Source organism: Epinephelus lanceolatus, chromosome 1 (genome assembly GCF_041903045.1).
Source record: "Epinephelus lanceolatus isolate andai-2023 chromosome 1, ASM4190304v1, whole genome shotgun sequence".
NCBI lineage: Eukaryota > Metazoa > Chordata > Actinopteri > Perciformes > Serranidae > Epinephelus > Epinephelus lanceolatus.
Window position 1 is genome coordinate 18844460 of NC_135734.1, and position 16366 is coordinate 18860825.

At 39.6% G+C, this 16366-nt stretch overlaps 1 protein-coding gene across 2 annotated transcripts; it reads right to left on the reverse strand.

Annotated features, from left to right (window-relative positions):
* Positions 1-1211: 1211 nt before the first annotated feature.
* On the reverse strand, positions 1212-13778 carry fam219aa (family with sequence similarity 219 member Aa). 2 transcript variants are annotated; one of them, XM_033627496.2, is made up of 6 exons: positions 13568-13778; positions 6361-6457; positions 5313-5406; positions 4573-4653; positions 2560-2614; positions 1212-1514 (listed from the first exon to the last, which is right to left on the reverse strand). In XM_033627496.2, the coding sequence occupies exons 1-6, from the start codon at positions 13625-13627 to the stop codon at positions 1356-1358; spliced, it is 546 nt and encodes a 181-aa protein (XP_033483387.1). In that variant the 5' UTR covers positions 13628-13778; the 3' UTR covers positions 1212-1355. The 2 variants fall into 2 exon arrangements, with proteins under 2 accessions (XP_033483387.1, XP_033483386.1); XM_033627495.2 differs by having other exon boundaries at positions 2539-2614.
* Positions 13779-16366: the final 2588 nt, after the last annotated feature.

Genomic DNA, 16366 nt, shown 5'->3' on the forward strand with positions numbered 1-16366 from the left:
GAAACAAAACTTAAAACTTTCATTAATTTGCAAAATAAGGTGTGCCCTTTCTGGAAAAAAATTAAAATAAAAATGAAAAAAAAAAATTCCATTTCATTTCCATCCAGTCAATATGGAATCACTTTACAGACATTCTTCAGACCCCATAACAGGTATGTTCAAAATTACATAGCTTTCTATGTATTTGCACATATTCTAAGCCTCTTCTTATTACTATTATTAGTAATATTATCATTATCATTTCGTAACCACATTCACTGGTGTTGACTGTCTTTGTGATCCTCTAATACATCAGCTCATGTCAGGACTCACATGGACAAACACAAAGGAAGTATGCACTTACTCATGAGCTGTTCTGCCATTATTCTAGTAACGGTTTCTCTACATCTACTGGTATTACGGTGGGTGAACCTAAACATTGCTAAGTTGATGTTTTTTAAAAGCACGCCTCACACATAATGTCTCATCGGCACAAGGATGTGTTCAAAGGTCAATAAAAACGGAGAAATCATCTGCACGAGCAGGTCATCAGGACAGTGTTAACAGGCAACATGCAAAACTATTTGTTTTCAGCTTCTTTTAAAATGGAGTATGAAACAGTTAAGCAGTACAGCCTCGGTGTAACAGACAAACTTAGAAAAGAAAACTGGACTCTCATAGTGTTGTGAGTGTAAGCATTAGTGTTTCATCAGCAGCTGGATGGTTTAGCACTACGTTCTTGGACATATTTAGAGACACATGTCATTTTCATGTTTGACACATATATACACAGGAAGACGAAGCAGACTGGCTGAGAGAAATTATAAAGAGAAAAAAGAAATGGCCACTACAAAACTTCCAATCTCTTCTTGTCCGTCGTATCTGACCATCAGTGACACCAGCTGAAGAAGTAGATTCCATGAATGATGCATTATCATGGTAGTCACCATTTTTAGGTTCAAGTTGACGTACTTTCTTTGCGTTCTTCCACAATGTCGCACAATCCTTCACGGTCCTTGCAAACCAAAATATCCACAAGCATAAGATGGAGGTTGAATGAAGAAAGAAAAGTAACATGTTTTCCTCAGAGGTAAATGTTTCTGCCATCAGTCGAGTCCTCGCCGAACCAACAATGCAGAAGTAAGATGCACAGATCCTACCATAGGAGGAACGTGCACAGATACTGTACATATTGACTCTTTTCTCAAGACTTGAACTATCTCCATTTCTTAATTTAGCATTTATAAACCCTTGTTTTCCCTTTGTGCCATTGCCAGCCGGATAGTTTTTCCTCCCTGCTGCCACTCTGGTCAGTAGTTGGCCTCAGTGCAGGTGGCAGACAGGAGGTTTTTTGGGGAGGGAGTGGGGGGATGGTGCTACTGGATTTGACAGGCTGTGGAGGGAGCAGCCTGGCAGCACATGCAGGTGGGGTTGACTGCTTTGGGAGGGATCAGATCCAGGTCCTCGTCATCTGGGATCTCATCGAGCCGGTATCCATCCTTCAGGAGCTGGATGTTCAGGTCCTGGTTGATCTGCTGCAGAGGCAAAAGAGAAGAGAAACAGTATCAGCAGAGCTTTGGGACAATTTTGATATAATCCTTAAACTAACAGTACACCACACACACACACAAGTAGAGAATATATATTTTTCCTCTTACATGTGGTGCTATTTATAAGCCTAGATTTTTTTGGTGTGTTGCTCAGTATTGGAGATATCTGATATAGAGAGGTCTTTCTGGAACTAGATGGCACTCAGCTTATGGTGCTCAAAGTCCCCAAAAATACATTTTAAAAAGCTCAACAGTAATGTCTCTTTCAATAAATCATGACCCAGTTACTCAAGATAATCCTCAGACCTTGTTGTGAGCAGTTTCATGTAGGAACTATTTTCCCTCTTCCAAACTACATCGCCAACCATATCACAGTGCAGAAGGAAGTGTGCATCTACTCATGGATGAGAAGTCTGAGCTTGTGACAGCGTGAGATGTTGACATTAATGGTGTCCACCCCAGCTGAGCTGTAAGGTTAGGTAGCTCAGTGGTGCTTGGTCAGCTACCAGTGGATGCACGCTTCCCTCTGCACCAAACAATCTAAAGTAATAAACAGCACTAGAGGAAAGAGAAAAAAAATATGTATTTTTGATTTTGGGATGAAATGTCCCTTTAAACTAATTAGACCTTGTTAGTTAAATTAGTTCCAATGTTGACTCTAAAAACTCTCATTATAGATGTTTAAAAACATGGTGATCCAAATTAATTTGATTTTACAGAAACAGAAGGCAGCAACATGGAGCACAGGCAGGTCAATGGTGGCAGTGGGGGGAGGCAAGAATCACAAACAAACAAAATATATTCGACTCTAACATGAAGACAGGAACAGGAATTTGGATGGGAATTGTGGATAAATCACAACAGATGACTGTGACTATGAACCCTTATTTCCAAGGGGTGCACATATACCTGGTGTGAGTGGTGAGACAATGGAACTGGGTGATCAGGTGGTGATGTTTGTGGGTTCACCAAATGACGCTGTGAAACAGTATAATGCATGTATAGATACCTGGTCCCTCAGACATCTCACCTCGGCTGAGGAGTATCCTGATGATGAGTATCTGGACATGTCAAAGTCATCATCACTGAAAGACACGAGACGTCAGCAGTTAGACAACAGTGTCTCAAAAAACAAGGTTCAAGATAAAAGTGACATGTGAGAAATTATATCTGAATATTTAAAAGGGTCAGCCAAGCAATTAAGCATTGCTGGGACACTCCAGAGAATCAGATTTATTTGACAAGAGTTAAATCATACATGGCAGGCTGATCACAATGAGGATTAAAATACACAAAAAAGCCTTGGGGGTTGTTTGCACTGTGGTTCTCTTTTGCAATATAACAATGCAGACTGAATACAAAAGTGAAAAGCAAGGAGGATACTGAATCTGAATACATAAACAGATGATAAAACACCAGGTATTTATATACCTACAAATTATCCAACAACCATTTCTTGAGATGTGATTTTAAACTCTCAGCTGGGTTTAGTTTAAGCTAGATTGGCAGCTTGTTCCTTTGACATGTGGCAGTATATAAAAAAAAGTAATTTCCAAAACAAGTTTTAAATATTTTAGGAATCAAATTTGTTAGACTGCCTCTAGTGTTGTGGGAGTGGTTGTTTTTTTAGGAGATTAAAATATTACACCCACACCAGTGCTCCATCTAGTGTTTGTAAGGTTGGCATGTCTAATTCAGCTTTTCCAGCCAGTAATTTTGTTTTATTTGTAATTTAGTAAAATGCTTTGAAAGCTATGTCTTCCCTTGATTAAAGACTATCAAGGACAAACCCCAGATAATTTACTGAAGACTTTGACGGAGGTGATGCCTGCCCAATCGAAGCAGCAGAGGCTGAAGTATGCTGACTATCAGCTTGAGTATGGGTCAAGCCTAACAAAATGCTGGATCCTACAATTACCATAATGCAACTTTGCAAGGTATTTCGTTCTACGCTTCCATCATCATTCAAACTTTATGATCCCAGTTTGTAATGCAAACTTAATGATTTAAATTTGTAGCCTACAGAAGCATAATGCATTTACTTCAGGAAAAAAGTATTTGCCCTATTCTTCTGAATGAACAAGATCATGATCTCAGAATTTTAAGAAAAGTTATCATGGAAAAACAATTCTGCTCTTTTTGTCTGATGTAACAAATAATAGTCTTGTGAAGTCTCATTTTTCATAATTAACAAGATTATTATCTCCTTAATTCAGAAAAAACAAGGGCAATTTTCATTTCCATAACAACCTTTTGTTAATAATTCCAAGATAATGATCTTGTTATTTCAGAAAAACAGAGCAGAATTTGTTTTCTAAAGTGGATGCATCACACTTACATAGTGGGCTCTATTGGGGTTATGTAAGGTTTTTTAGTCTCAAACAACTACAATGATGTCATCAGGGGTTATTTTCAATTATGTGGAAAAATCATACAATATTATGCTAATGCAGCTAACAGGCTTTTCCCCCAAATGAATAATCTGCCTTTCATACTGTACACAAATAGAACAAAGCCACATTGTCAAAGGCTCTGCACGTGAATCTAAAATGTGGACAATAAACAAACGGTGCCCTGTGTGGCTGTGAGTCAGAAAGCTTGTCAGAGTGTGTGTATGATCCAATACGTGATGTAAGGATGGTTGGCCTCCAGAGTGCTGATTACACGAGAGAGTTTCCCTCGTGTCACAGCATACGGAGGGCACAAAGGGTGGGACTCAGCTGTGTCAAATGCAGACCTGCTGGTACAGGGTGGAAGTGAGCACTCCCTCTGAGCCGCTTTTCCCTGTCCAAATCCTCGCCCCGCTATCCTCTAATCCTGCGCCCTGGGAGAGGCTTTGCCCCTTTTTAGGAGACCTTCTGTTAAGAACTCTCTCAAGTTGCTCTATGGATTAATGTGACATCACGACAGAGTGAGACCTATAAAACTACACGTTGGCAGATTTTTCTCTTTTTCTCTCCTTTTTGAATCAACCTGAAATGTTTGTTCTTTTAACACTGTCATATTTTAGTGTTATAGATATTATACCAAATGATGTACAAACCTGTCAGTATCCAGTGCTACCAGCGGCTTCTCATCTGGGCTCTGGTCTAAAGAGGAGTAGCCTTTGTTTGGCACCACCAACCTGAGGATGAGCACAGAAAACGAGACACACACACAAACACAGAGAAGACAAAAATTTGAAACAGCATTCAACAGTCAACAAAAGGATTTTCACCATGTAGTACAATGCATTCTTAGTAAACCAACCTAAAAAAGTACATCCAACCATCTCAAATGATGCAGACAGTGGAATAGAGCTGTGTAAAAAATGTCACTCTCCTTACAGGCTGCAAAGACACAAACAGTGGGGCTAATCTGCAGCCGTCAGACTGCAGGCGTTTCTAGATTATCTTTCCCCCTCTGAGACCCGCAGTCCAGACCAGTCGGTAGCCTTTCTTATATTTCCACTAATCCACCAGGGAGTGGGATTAGACAGATGAGCCAGTTGTCAATGCTGTGGGTTGTATTGGGTTTATGCTCAGCGAGCTGACTCTTTTATCACCATTCACTCACACCCACAAAAACATCCCCTTCTCTAAAAAGCCTTGTTGTGCGTTTGATTGTAACATTAGGAAGTCTGATGGCGTCCCCGGCAAGCTGGCAGCAAATAACGCCGTCAGTAGTGGGCCGAGCGTAGGACACAAAAACATATTGCTTGAGATGCTAATTGATGCAAAGTGTAACATTTGTGGTCGAATCAGTCAAAATAGCAGGAAACAAGCAGGCTGTGGAAGCTGTTACCTTGTCCTGGCATTCTTCTTGGGTTGTTGATTGACAGGACTTCCCACGGTGCCATTCTTCACTGATCCCTTCCTGGCAAGATCCCTCTGTTTCTCTGGGCAACCACAGGATGTGAGGTCATCAGTAAATGCATCAGTATACCTCGATTTCATGACCATCAGTTGTAGATTTATAATATTAAAGTAATCAAATATGTTCAAAATAAAAACAGGCTTTTAGTCATTTTATCTGTTATATCATATATAGCAGTGATGCTCAAGTTATGGCCTGCGGGGCAAATCTGGGTGCTGGGTGGCCCCTATGACCATTTTCTACTTCACAATGAAAATAATTTGATTCATACAACACTTTGAATACACGCAAGGTGCAAGAGTGCATTAAAATAGAGCTACTTTGTCAAGAAAAGGTGCCAGGAGAGGATCCCCCAGACACCCACAAAAGGGCCCATGCTAAGCCACGGATGTCCTTAAACCCTAGATATTAGCCCCTGGCCTCCTTTTATTTTGCAATAGTGGCCCCCAGGACAAAGCAGGTATATCCTTGGGATCCACTTTATGCTGTAGCCGCCACAGGCAAGTCCTTCAATTCAATTTAGACCTGTTTTAGAGGATGTTATCCTTAGACAATACTGATCATTTTGGAGATAATGAATGGTGAGTTTCAGGACACAAAGATTTTTTGGAACAGAGCCCTCAGGACAAAATAAAAATGAGGAATGCTGAGTGTGACAAAGGCGTTCACAGTGTTGCAGCGGTACAATAACAGAGGCAGCTCAGAAACACTCTGACACCTCTGACATTAGAAGTAAATTGCAGTGCTGGGGAATATTTTTCCACTGACATACAATACTCTGAATACTGTATGATACTGCATATGAAGTCATGTTGAACAGAATGCTTATTTTGACCTTTCATGATGCTAAAACACAAATCTGCATACTGCGGCAGCCCACGGCAAACTTCATGCACGAATATGCTAAATGCTTTCCATTCTACGAGTCTTTGCTACGGCTAAAGTGTGAAGTCATGTCATGTGTTGATTGTGATACCTATTTGGACTTGCAGTGGTGAGGGCTTGTAGTTCATGGCCACAGTCTCTCCCTTGGTGTCAGGGTCTGCCTCTGAGGTAGAGGATGCTGCTGGGTCCTGGGGGGAAAAAGGCAGAACATGTTAGCTTTGATAAAACCAAATAACTCAAACAACTAACATGTGATTTTTTTTATTTTAGTACAATCTTGTTGGAATATCCTAGGGTCATGTCTCTTCATAGATTGTACTGTTTGCTAATTCAGTAGCTGACAGGGATTAAAGTTGAACCCCAGCTGTTTTCTAGTAACACAGTTCAAATCAACTTGTGCTGTACTTCCACTGAGCCGAAAATTGAACACTGTCCTGAGGGAACAATCGAGAGCAACCCACTGATTTATCACCAGGCGAGCAGAGGCCCACATGGCCCAGAAAAAAAATCAGCTCTTTTTTTAGAACCTGCTTGTGTCCAATACCCTGGCGAGATTTCCCAAGCCTATGTGCTACTATAGCTGCCTGGCTTGCAGCATCAATAGACTTGAGTGTTCTGCCTATGTCGCTGGCTCCGTCTCTTTTATGTGTGAGTGGTGATGGCATGGGGAGGAGGCCGTGGGAGAACAGAGGGGGTTGCTGTTGGAGCCACGGTTTCACTCAGATTGAGAGAGGGGAGCTGGGCCGCACTTGGCCTGCTCTGCTGACAGAGCTCCACATTATGTTGATCCTACAGGCCTCCCCTTGTTGCACTCTGAGGGTCTCCACAGGCCACATGGGCGAAGGCTATCAGGCATTTGGCTCTTTATAACTCTGTATTCTCTCCTGAGAAATGGCTGCTATGTTTAAATAACACTCCAAGCAATTAAAACTGGAGCTTAGACGTAGACTATAGACCACGACGTTAAGCTACTAGTATATAATATAATCAGTAGTTTAGTTTGGTTTATTTGCATAGTAATAAAAAAGTTAAAATACATACAAATCAAAACGACTTATTCAGGCTTATTCATTACTCACCTATCTATTTTTTTTTTAATGGCACTATACTACATACAGTAGTGAAAAACATGTCAACATGTCAATTTTTTTTCATTATGCATTTTCAGCTATTTAGACCAGACATTGGGATTAGATCAATAAAACTACACTGATAAGAAATCATAACAAATAACAAATTATGTGCAATAAAGCAGCGGTGCCTGGACAGCGTGACGTGTGTGGTTGTGCTGCTGCCGTGGTCCTGCCAGATGCCTCCTGCTGCTGCTGTTATCATTAGTCATTAGTCATACTTCTACTGTTATTATACACATATGACTATTGTCACACATGTATACTGCCAGATATTAATACATACTTTCAACATATTGTACCACAGTAGCCAGAACTATAACTATAATATTATTACTTTCAATAATGTTGTTGTAAGCTACTGTTATTACCTGCATCTCTCTCTCTATCTCTCTCTCTGTCTCATTGTGTCATGCGGATTACTGTTAATTTATTATGCTGATCTGTTCTGTACGACATCTATTGCATGTCTGTCCGTCCTGGAAGAGGGATCCCTCCTCAGTTGCTCTTCCTGAGGTTTCTACCGTTTTTTTCCCCCGTTAAAGGGTTTTTTTTGGGGAGTTTTTCCTTATCCGCTGTGAGGGTCTTAAGGACAGAGGGATGTCGTATGCTGTAAAGCCCTGTGAGGCAAATTGTGATTTGTGATATTGGGCTTTATAAATAAAATTGATTGAAAATTGATTGATTAAAGTGGAGTTTCAAAGGAAAAAGTTTTGAACATGCTAACTGAAATGTATTTAATACTCAGAGAAGCCTTTGTTTGTAATGCTAGCTTCAAAATGCTTCTTGTATGAAGAAACTGAACATGCCCCTGTCCCAACCTTTTTTGGAACATGTTGCAGGCATTCAATTCAGAATGAGTGTATATTTACAAAAAAGAAACAATAAAGTTTATCAGTTTGAACGTCAAATACTTTGTCTTTGTATTGTATTCAATTGCATGAAAAGGATTGTTAGATCATTGCATTCTGTTTTGATTTACGTTTTACACAGCGTCCTAAATTTTTTGGCATCGGAGGTGTTGAATAAGATGTGTACCACCAACAGAAGCGTCTTGCGATAAGGTCAAAGACGAAATGAGAACTGTTTTTTGAACTGTGTCCTAAAAACTGGTGAAGAAGATGATGATTTCAGTGTCACATCCAATGCATTCTATATCTATGGACACCTAAACTTGATTAAAAAAATGTCTTGATGTGCAGTTAAGGTAAATGGAAATCATTTTTGGCCTAATCGAATGTGAGTAAATGTCTGAAGATAAAATTAAAAAATATGAAAAGTATCTGTGAGATATTGCCTGCAATTCATGTACTTAAACACACACAAGGATGCTTGAATTTTACCTTATCTATAGGCAGCAATAATTAATTTATAAACAGAGGTGCAGATGGATGTTGTCTGTTAGAAATCATTCTCAAAAACTGTTTATGAATTACCAGTTAAGTGTGGGATAGACACATAACAGGCCTAGGCATGTTTATACTTCATAAAATGTTTTTTTTTTCCTAATTCGTAAAAACTAAAGTGTCTTGGGGGATTGAGAGGATAACAAAATAAATAGGTCTAGAGACACAGATATGCCCGAATCTATTCCATCAAAACCTTTTCATGGAATTACTGTGAATTGCTGTAGGAATTTAGGCCAATTCCATGAGACCAATAGAGCTTATCCAATCTCACAGGGCCTGATAAAAAATTCATGAGTGTTTAGCAGGGACAGTGAGAAGCTTATTTTGCATATCAATTTTCATGTAATACATTTAAAAACAAGCTGCCAACAACAAAATCTGGTAAAACAGCAAAGCACAACACGTTTGGATACATGCGATGTCTGGTTAATGCACAAGCAAAATTAAAGTTACACGATTGTCATCAGAGCAAAAGGCTTAATTTTATTTTTGAAATATTTCTCAGCAGCCATTCATCTCTTATTGTAAAAGAAACAAAAACTTCCTTCCATTCCCCCACTTCTCTACAAGATGATGAATGACAAGCTGAGGGTTTTAAAACAATGTGATCCAATATGGCCAAATACACCTTCAGTGGATTCAGTGGTGTCATTCTCATCTGGAGATGAAGCTTTGGTCATGTAGCTGGAATAATTAATGAGAGCTGCAACAGTGACTACGGTATGCATGCTCGTAGGAGCACAGAAAGCACACAGATGAGGCATTCCCAACTGCAAGCACAAACACGAGCTCTTTCTGTTCTGTGACAGGCCCGTCCCTTGGATCATTAAGGCTCACAGGATTTTTTTTCATTCTTGTTTTTCACACTTCCCTTCCGCCACGGACAGATACTGTGATGAGGTAGTCACATTGTCTGTCAAGTAAATCCCTTTGAAATTTCTTCAGCAGGACTGGCAGTGAAGAATGAAAGGGACTGAGTATTAAGCTGTCTGTGACAGAATTCACTGCCGCTTCTTGAACATAAGACGCTTCAATTACTGATAGCAACTAGCGGGTGGCCCACAATAAACAAGTTAAAACTCATCTGAAAATAGAACAGCTTATGCCATATCTGTCTGACGTCGGACATAAAGAAATGCTACCTAAAGTCACAATATAAAATAAGTCCCTATGAATCACTTTGCTGAGGAGTCAGTCACCAAAATTAGCTGAGGAGGGCCAAAGCCAGGAAGGCCATTTAAAACATACATTAACAGGGAACTACGCACATTTTCAAAATCCATACATGCTATTTCTGTGGTTTGAGACTGTCCGATAATATGAGTGCACATGAACAATTCTCTTCCTAAAACTAAAATTTGTGATGTCATAAGGTATTGAGTACGGAGCTGCTTCATAGACGATGAATTGGGAAAGATGTTCTCGATGACTTTGAGAGCAGCCAGACAAATGTTCTGGGTATATGGGTACATTCTGTGGGTCGACAAAATCAGGGTCTCATTCATTGGCTGTGTTTGAAATCACTCACTACTCACTGTACAGTCCACTATATAGTGACTTTGCCATTTTGTAGTGCTGTCCGAGCATATAGTGAGAATCATTATACCCTATATAGTGAACTCAAAGTATCCCACAAGGCATTATGAAAAGTAGTATACAACAGATGGTCACTAACCAAGCAATATATCCCATCATGCACTGCGCTGAAAGAACAGACAGAATGTCAGGAATGGATACAAGAGACAGACGAGAGGAGAGAGGGAGTAGTGAATGAGTTAATGATTTCAAGCACAACTATTGTCTGTGGAGCAGCTCCAGACTTTATACTTGAAGACATCACCAGTTTGAGACTATTGGCTGAGTTATGGTAGGGTGCTCAACACTTTTGTGGTGCTCAACAGAAATTACACATTTTCGACAGAGAAAAATGGCGCTCAACACTTTCTCTTCATGTTGCACACCTGGACGATGTTATGTTTTTGTCACGCCATGTCATTGGATCGTCATGGTGGCCCTCCCTGACATATTTACTGGAGTTGTGTGTGTCCGGGCATAAGCAACATAGGGCCAGATCTAACTCAAAGACAAACAGTGGCTGAAAATGTCGGCAAATTGGAATAACAATGACTGTCACGTCTCTTTTACTTCTGCGATGCTGGCATTCTGTCTAAAATCACATACTGGAGCAGAATGATGCCACTGTTGTTTGGTCGTGTGTACAAATGAAAAGGTGGCATATAGAAGGGACTTCATAATGGTCCTATTGAGCAATCTCTTTGTAAAAAGGGCTACTGATTTCATCAAATCCCTCCACTATCAAAATGCAAAAGGATTTAGAGTAATACAAATATAGATGCAAAACAAAGAACTGTTAAAAGGATATATACTAGGATGATATAATGTAACTAAGCAAACTGGCTGGAGGTTAGTGTCTGGTACCAATGGAGACTGGAAACTTTTGCTGAAGCATAAACTGAAAATGTTGCACAGATTTTTATTTTCTGTCTAGCAACAGTCATCAAAGGTGTCGAGTGCCCTACCCTTAAACAGACTATTTTTCTGGTTTCCACCTTTGAGAGAGGGCAGCTCATGTTCGCCAATATTGATTGATCTTTTCTAGACTATGAAAAAACACATAGTGGAATTCTTAATGTAGGAGGTGCTCCCCTTTAAACGCCTGTATGTCCCAGTAAACTATATACTGCAGACAGTCACATACAAATGATTACAACCTGGCCTATGACATGTGGGATGACACTCTGATTTTGATGTATTAAAAGTCACACCTGGTCGGTGGCCTGACCTTCAACATACATTTACTCACACCTGCACTCACTCATGGTCACACACACACACACAAACATATGTACACACATACACATATAAATGAGATGACCTATCTGTTTCATCAACCTGTCCTGCGACTCCTTTACTGCCTCCGATGATGAAGAGCCACAAGGTTGCTGACACAGCACAGACACCAAGCGATTGGTAGGATTATACATCATGGCCTCCCACAGGCCAATAGCAGCGGAGACTGATACATCAGGTGACCATTAAAACAGCTGCATGTTGTCCTGATGACAATATTAACTGGACTGTGTCACGGTAACATTTAGTCTATAGTAATCAGTTTCAAATGTCCTTGTGCTTAATGATGGCCCGGTTTGTAAAAGGTTTCATTCAGGAAATAGTTTCAATTAAGGGCAGGTTAAAAATAATGTACACATTAAAATCCACAGTCTAGCTCTTAAAACAGTGTTGATAACACACAAAAACACAGTGCTTCATATCACTTAAAATTCTCTTTAAATGTTCTGCTTTATTTGTGTGACATTCACTCTCAACAAGGAGGCAGGTGCCAAGTGTATTCATGCGGTTTAGGAATCACAATGAAGTTATTAGCATTAAAATGCACGGCCGTGTGTGCCACAGCAACTGTGATCCTGACACAATCAGATAAGGTTTAAATGTAAACTGAGGCACTGCTTGGCTGGATCTAGATAGCAGGTAACATTTAAGAGACCCACGTTGTTGTTTGACTTTGGCATGATAATCACATGAGATGATAAGGAATAAACTATAGTATCAAGACTTTAAGGGACACAAGATGACCGCAGGCGCAGACATGCTGCAACCACAACCCCAAGCATCTGTGATATTGGATTCAACTCCACAGAAGCCTCACTAGATGAAACGTGAGAGCAGACTGATCAAATCTTCATAAGGAGAGGCAATTGCTGCTGCATGAAAAAAGGAGACTTTCTGTACCAAAGTGTGTGTATGTTCTTCTGTGAATCCTGCTGGAATTTAGCCTCGGGGTGAGAGGGCTGGGGAGGGGTGCGATAATGAACAGTAGAAGTTGGAGCTCTGCTTTTGCCTAAAACCCCCTAAGGCAAACACTTAAAAAAGGGACAGCTGTTTGAGCCTGCCTTGTTTGAAGTGTTGAGAATAAGGCGGGTGTATCAGAATTATCTATGGCATTAATAAGCTGTATTGCTGGAATGAAAGCTCAACTCAAGATGAAATGGGAGGAATAAGAGCAGTGGTCCAGTAAGTTAGTGGTGGCCATGACATATCATTTTAAGATATTGTCTAGTGTGCAGGTTGGGCCTGAGAAGTATACTTGTGTCATAAACAGTGCGATGGAGAGGGGAGCACTATATGTACTCTGATTGTGCTGGCAGGTTTGTATCATATTATAAATCATAGAAGAAGAGACTATGCTCTTACTGTGGGCCTGCTCAGGCTAACCATCCTCAGGGTTGCAGTCTGCAGTATCGATGTGGACAGAGCCTCTGTTCACGCGATCATTTGGGCTCAGCTCCCACAGTCATCCCGACCCATATAACACGTCACCAAATGACGAAATGTGAAAACAGTGGGCTATTGATGTAAACAAGCGCATACTGACGTGGGTTTCAAAAATCATGGTTTTAGTTAAATGCGTAGTTAAATCACAAAGATAGAAACACTGAAGGCTTGTTTATTATTTATTTTGTATATATATAATTCATGTAACCTATCTTTAGAGAGACAGATAACCGCTATCCTTTCATCTATAGAAAATCAATCTACACCCATCCCAAAGCACCAGCTCGTGCCAAAGCTGTAGATAGCTATCGGCTAGCTCTCACACGCAGATTATGTCACACAGCTGTCACGGTAAACCCACGAGCGACACACACATAAAAAAAATTGCCGTTTGCTTTCAACAGAATTATTTGCACAAGATGTGTTTTTGTCTTTGCGCTCTCACCAAAGGCTGTGTCTCCCCGTTGACTGGAGGTACTTGGAACCGGTCGATTTCTTCCATCATTTTGGCGAAGCTTCACGGAAACGATACAGCAGACAAGATAAACGGTGACTTGTGTCTAAGTATGCCGGTTGGTGATGCTCGGTTGTCGGGGTCCTTCGTTTTTCAGCATGATAGCAGCTCGTTTTCCTCCATCCTGACAGAGGTGACTCGACAGCAAAACAGCAGTACCGCCCCACTTCCGGGTCTGTGGGATATTCATGAGGAGTCTGACCAATCACAGAGGAGATCATATTGAAATGCGTAGTGAAGTAAATCCAGGACGGTCGATTTAAATATCTAATAGAAACATTTGTAGAAATGTATACTCATATGATACTGCATTTTAATTAAAATCTCGTTTTTTATTATTTAAAATCTCATTTTTTATTGGTATCCTTGCTCATTTGTTTGTCATAATAGTCTCAAGAAAAATATAGCCACTCCTTTTGCTTACTGTATAATACAACATAACATAATGAAGAGGAGAGTGATAACAAATTTTTTATTTTTTGCACTTTATTCTTTATTTATGTAGCCTTGTTGTGCACGGTTGGTAACCTCTGTGCACAAAGCTTCTAATTTACACATAAAGTATAAAAATATGCGATGGACTTAGTTATGATTTGCACAAAATATTTGTTGCATGTTGAAAGAAACATTGCAATAAAGCAAATAAAATATAAAATAATAAAGTGAAAGAAATATCTTACATTGAGAGATTATATAAAATTTAGCTTGCTAAAGAAATGTTGGAAAGATTCAGGCTACATAAAGACTGGCTACATACGCTTTTTGTAATTCAGATAAATTAATAGTATTTCATTTGTTACTGTTTTCATTAAGATTTAATTTGGACTGATATACACAGCCTCTAAATAGGAAAATATGGTAAAAATATAAAAATGAAATTTTCAAAATTCATTGGTTGCATGTTATCCCTATGTCTAAGACAGTCCAAAAATATAATAATACAAGAACAATTCACTCCCAAATCCAAAAGCTAGAGCGCTAAAACTCAAATTGTGATGTCATAGGTGCTCCAGAGACAGTGAATGGTGAAAGATGTTCTAGATGACACTGAAAGCAACCTGGGGAATTTTCTGAGCATATGGGTACATTTTCTGTTTCAGAACTAACAACACTACAATAGAAAAACATGTGGGTACAAAAAGAAAACAAACGTGGTGTGGGTCTACAAAATCATGCTCCATGTCATTGTCTTTATGGAGCAGTATCAGACTTTACAGTCTATGACATGGCAAGTTTGAGACTTACTTCTCTGGTTTCTGGCTTTAACAAATAGTAGCTCATGTTTACAAAGATTGACTGGACTCTCCTAGACCATGGAAATAACATATTGGAATTCTTAATTTAGCTGGTACTCCCCTTGCATGTATTTGATGTGATACAGGCCTATTTTGTGTTTTATGGTATGAATAGCAATATTACGCCTACCTATATTATTCAGCTATTGATCATTCTTGGTAAATTCCACATCCAGTCAAAATGGTCTGACTCCAAACCCCAAGTTCTATTGTTGTATTCAAGCAGTATGGCACCTTACTTGAAGATGTAACCAAAAAGGCTTGCAAGGTTTTAAAGAAATTACATTTTCTTTTAACTCTGACAGGACTAAAATCAATGGACTTTGGACTCATCTAGCTTGTTTTTGTTTATGTACAACAAATGTGCTACACATCTTTGTTACTTGCTGTTTTCCATAAAAATAGAAAAATAAGACAATAACCCAGCACTGCAGAAATCTTGGTGTCACTTTTGATCAAAACCTATGCTTATCAGCGGTTCAATCCTGCTTTCATCATCTCAGACACATTTCAAATATTAGACAATTTCTTTCCACCATAAATCTGGAAACTGTTATCCATGCCTTCATAACTACTCGATTAGACTACTGTAATTCCCTGCTCTCTGGCATCAGATAAAAAATTACTTTTCTGCCTTCAGCCCATCCAAAATTCTGCTGCCAGGATTTTGACTCCAACCGGGAAACATGACCACATTTCATCAATCCTGGCTTCCTTACTCTGGCTACCTGTTGCTTTTCAAATTGATTTTGAGATATTATTGATCACTTACAAAGCCCTAAGAGGCCTTGCTCTAAGTTAGCCTACTTATCTGACCTTTTATCGCCCTATATCCCCTCTCGCACCCTGAGATCCTCAGATGTGAGGCTCCTTGTTCTTCCCAGGTCCAGATTTATTCAAAAAGATGGCAGAGCCATCGTAGTCAGAGCCCTTAGATTATGGAGTGACCTTCCTGTGGACATCAGGGTTGCAAACTCTTGTCTCATCTTACTAATCACTTAAAAAATACTTTTTTAGAACTGCCTTTTAGAATTTTTACTTATGTTATAGGACATTTTAATTCATCTAACCCAGTTTTTACTACGTGCCTAGTGTTTGTCTCTTAGGTCATTCCATTCTCTATATGTTTTATGTGTTCTGTTGTTATTGTAAAGCAATTTGTAACTGTGTTTGAAAAGTGCTGTATAAATAACGTTTATCACTATTATTATTATTATTATGTGTCGTTTTCAGTAATGTTGCCTAGTAGGCTACAATTAATGTTATGTCGGTGCTTTTATATCACAACTTAGAAAAACAGACATGTATCCCGAGGGCCCGACGTGTGCTCTCAGTCTGATGGGAACTATCTTGACTCCATTAGGATCTTTGCCCTGTCTAATGGCTGGCCAAGACGGCTGGTCGTCATGGCAACCTGTATACAGCAGCAGGTAGC

Bases quoted from the DNA above. Each gene is read 5' to 3' on its own strand.
- fam219aa (XM_033627495.2), bottom strand. From the start codon at position 13,627: ATGATGGAAGAAATCGACCGGTTCCAAGTACCTCCAGTCAACGGGGAG. The intron at 6,458-13,567 runs GTGAGAGCGCAA...TTTTCCCCCCAG, and splicing joins ACGGGGAGACACAGCCTTTG to GACCCAGCAGCATCCTCTAC. The intron at 2,615-4,572 runs GTTTGTACATCA...CGTGTCTTTCAG, and splicing joins GTAGCACTGGATACTGACAG to TGATGATGACTTTGACATGT.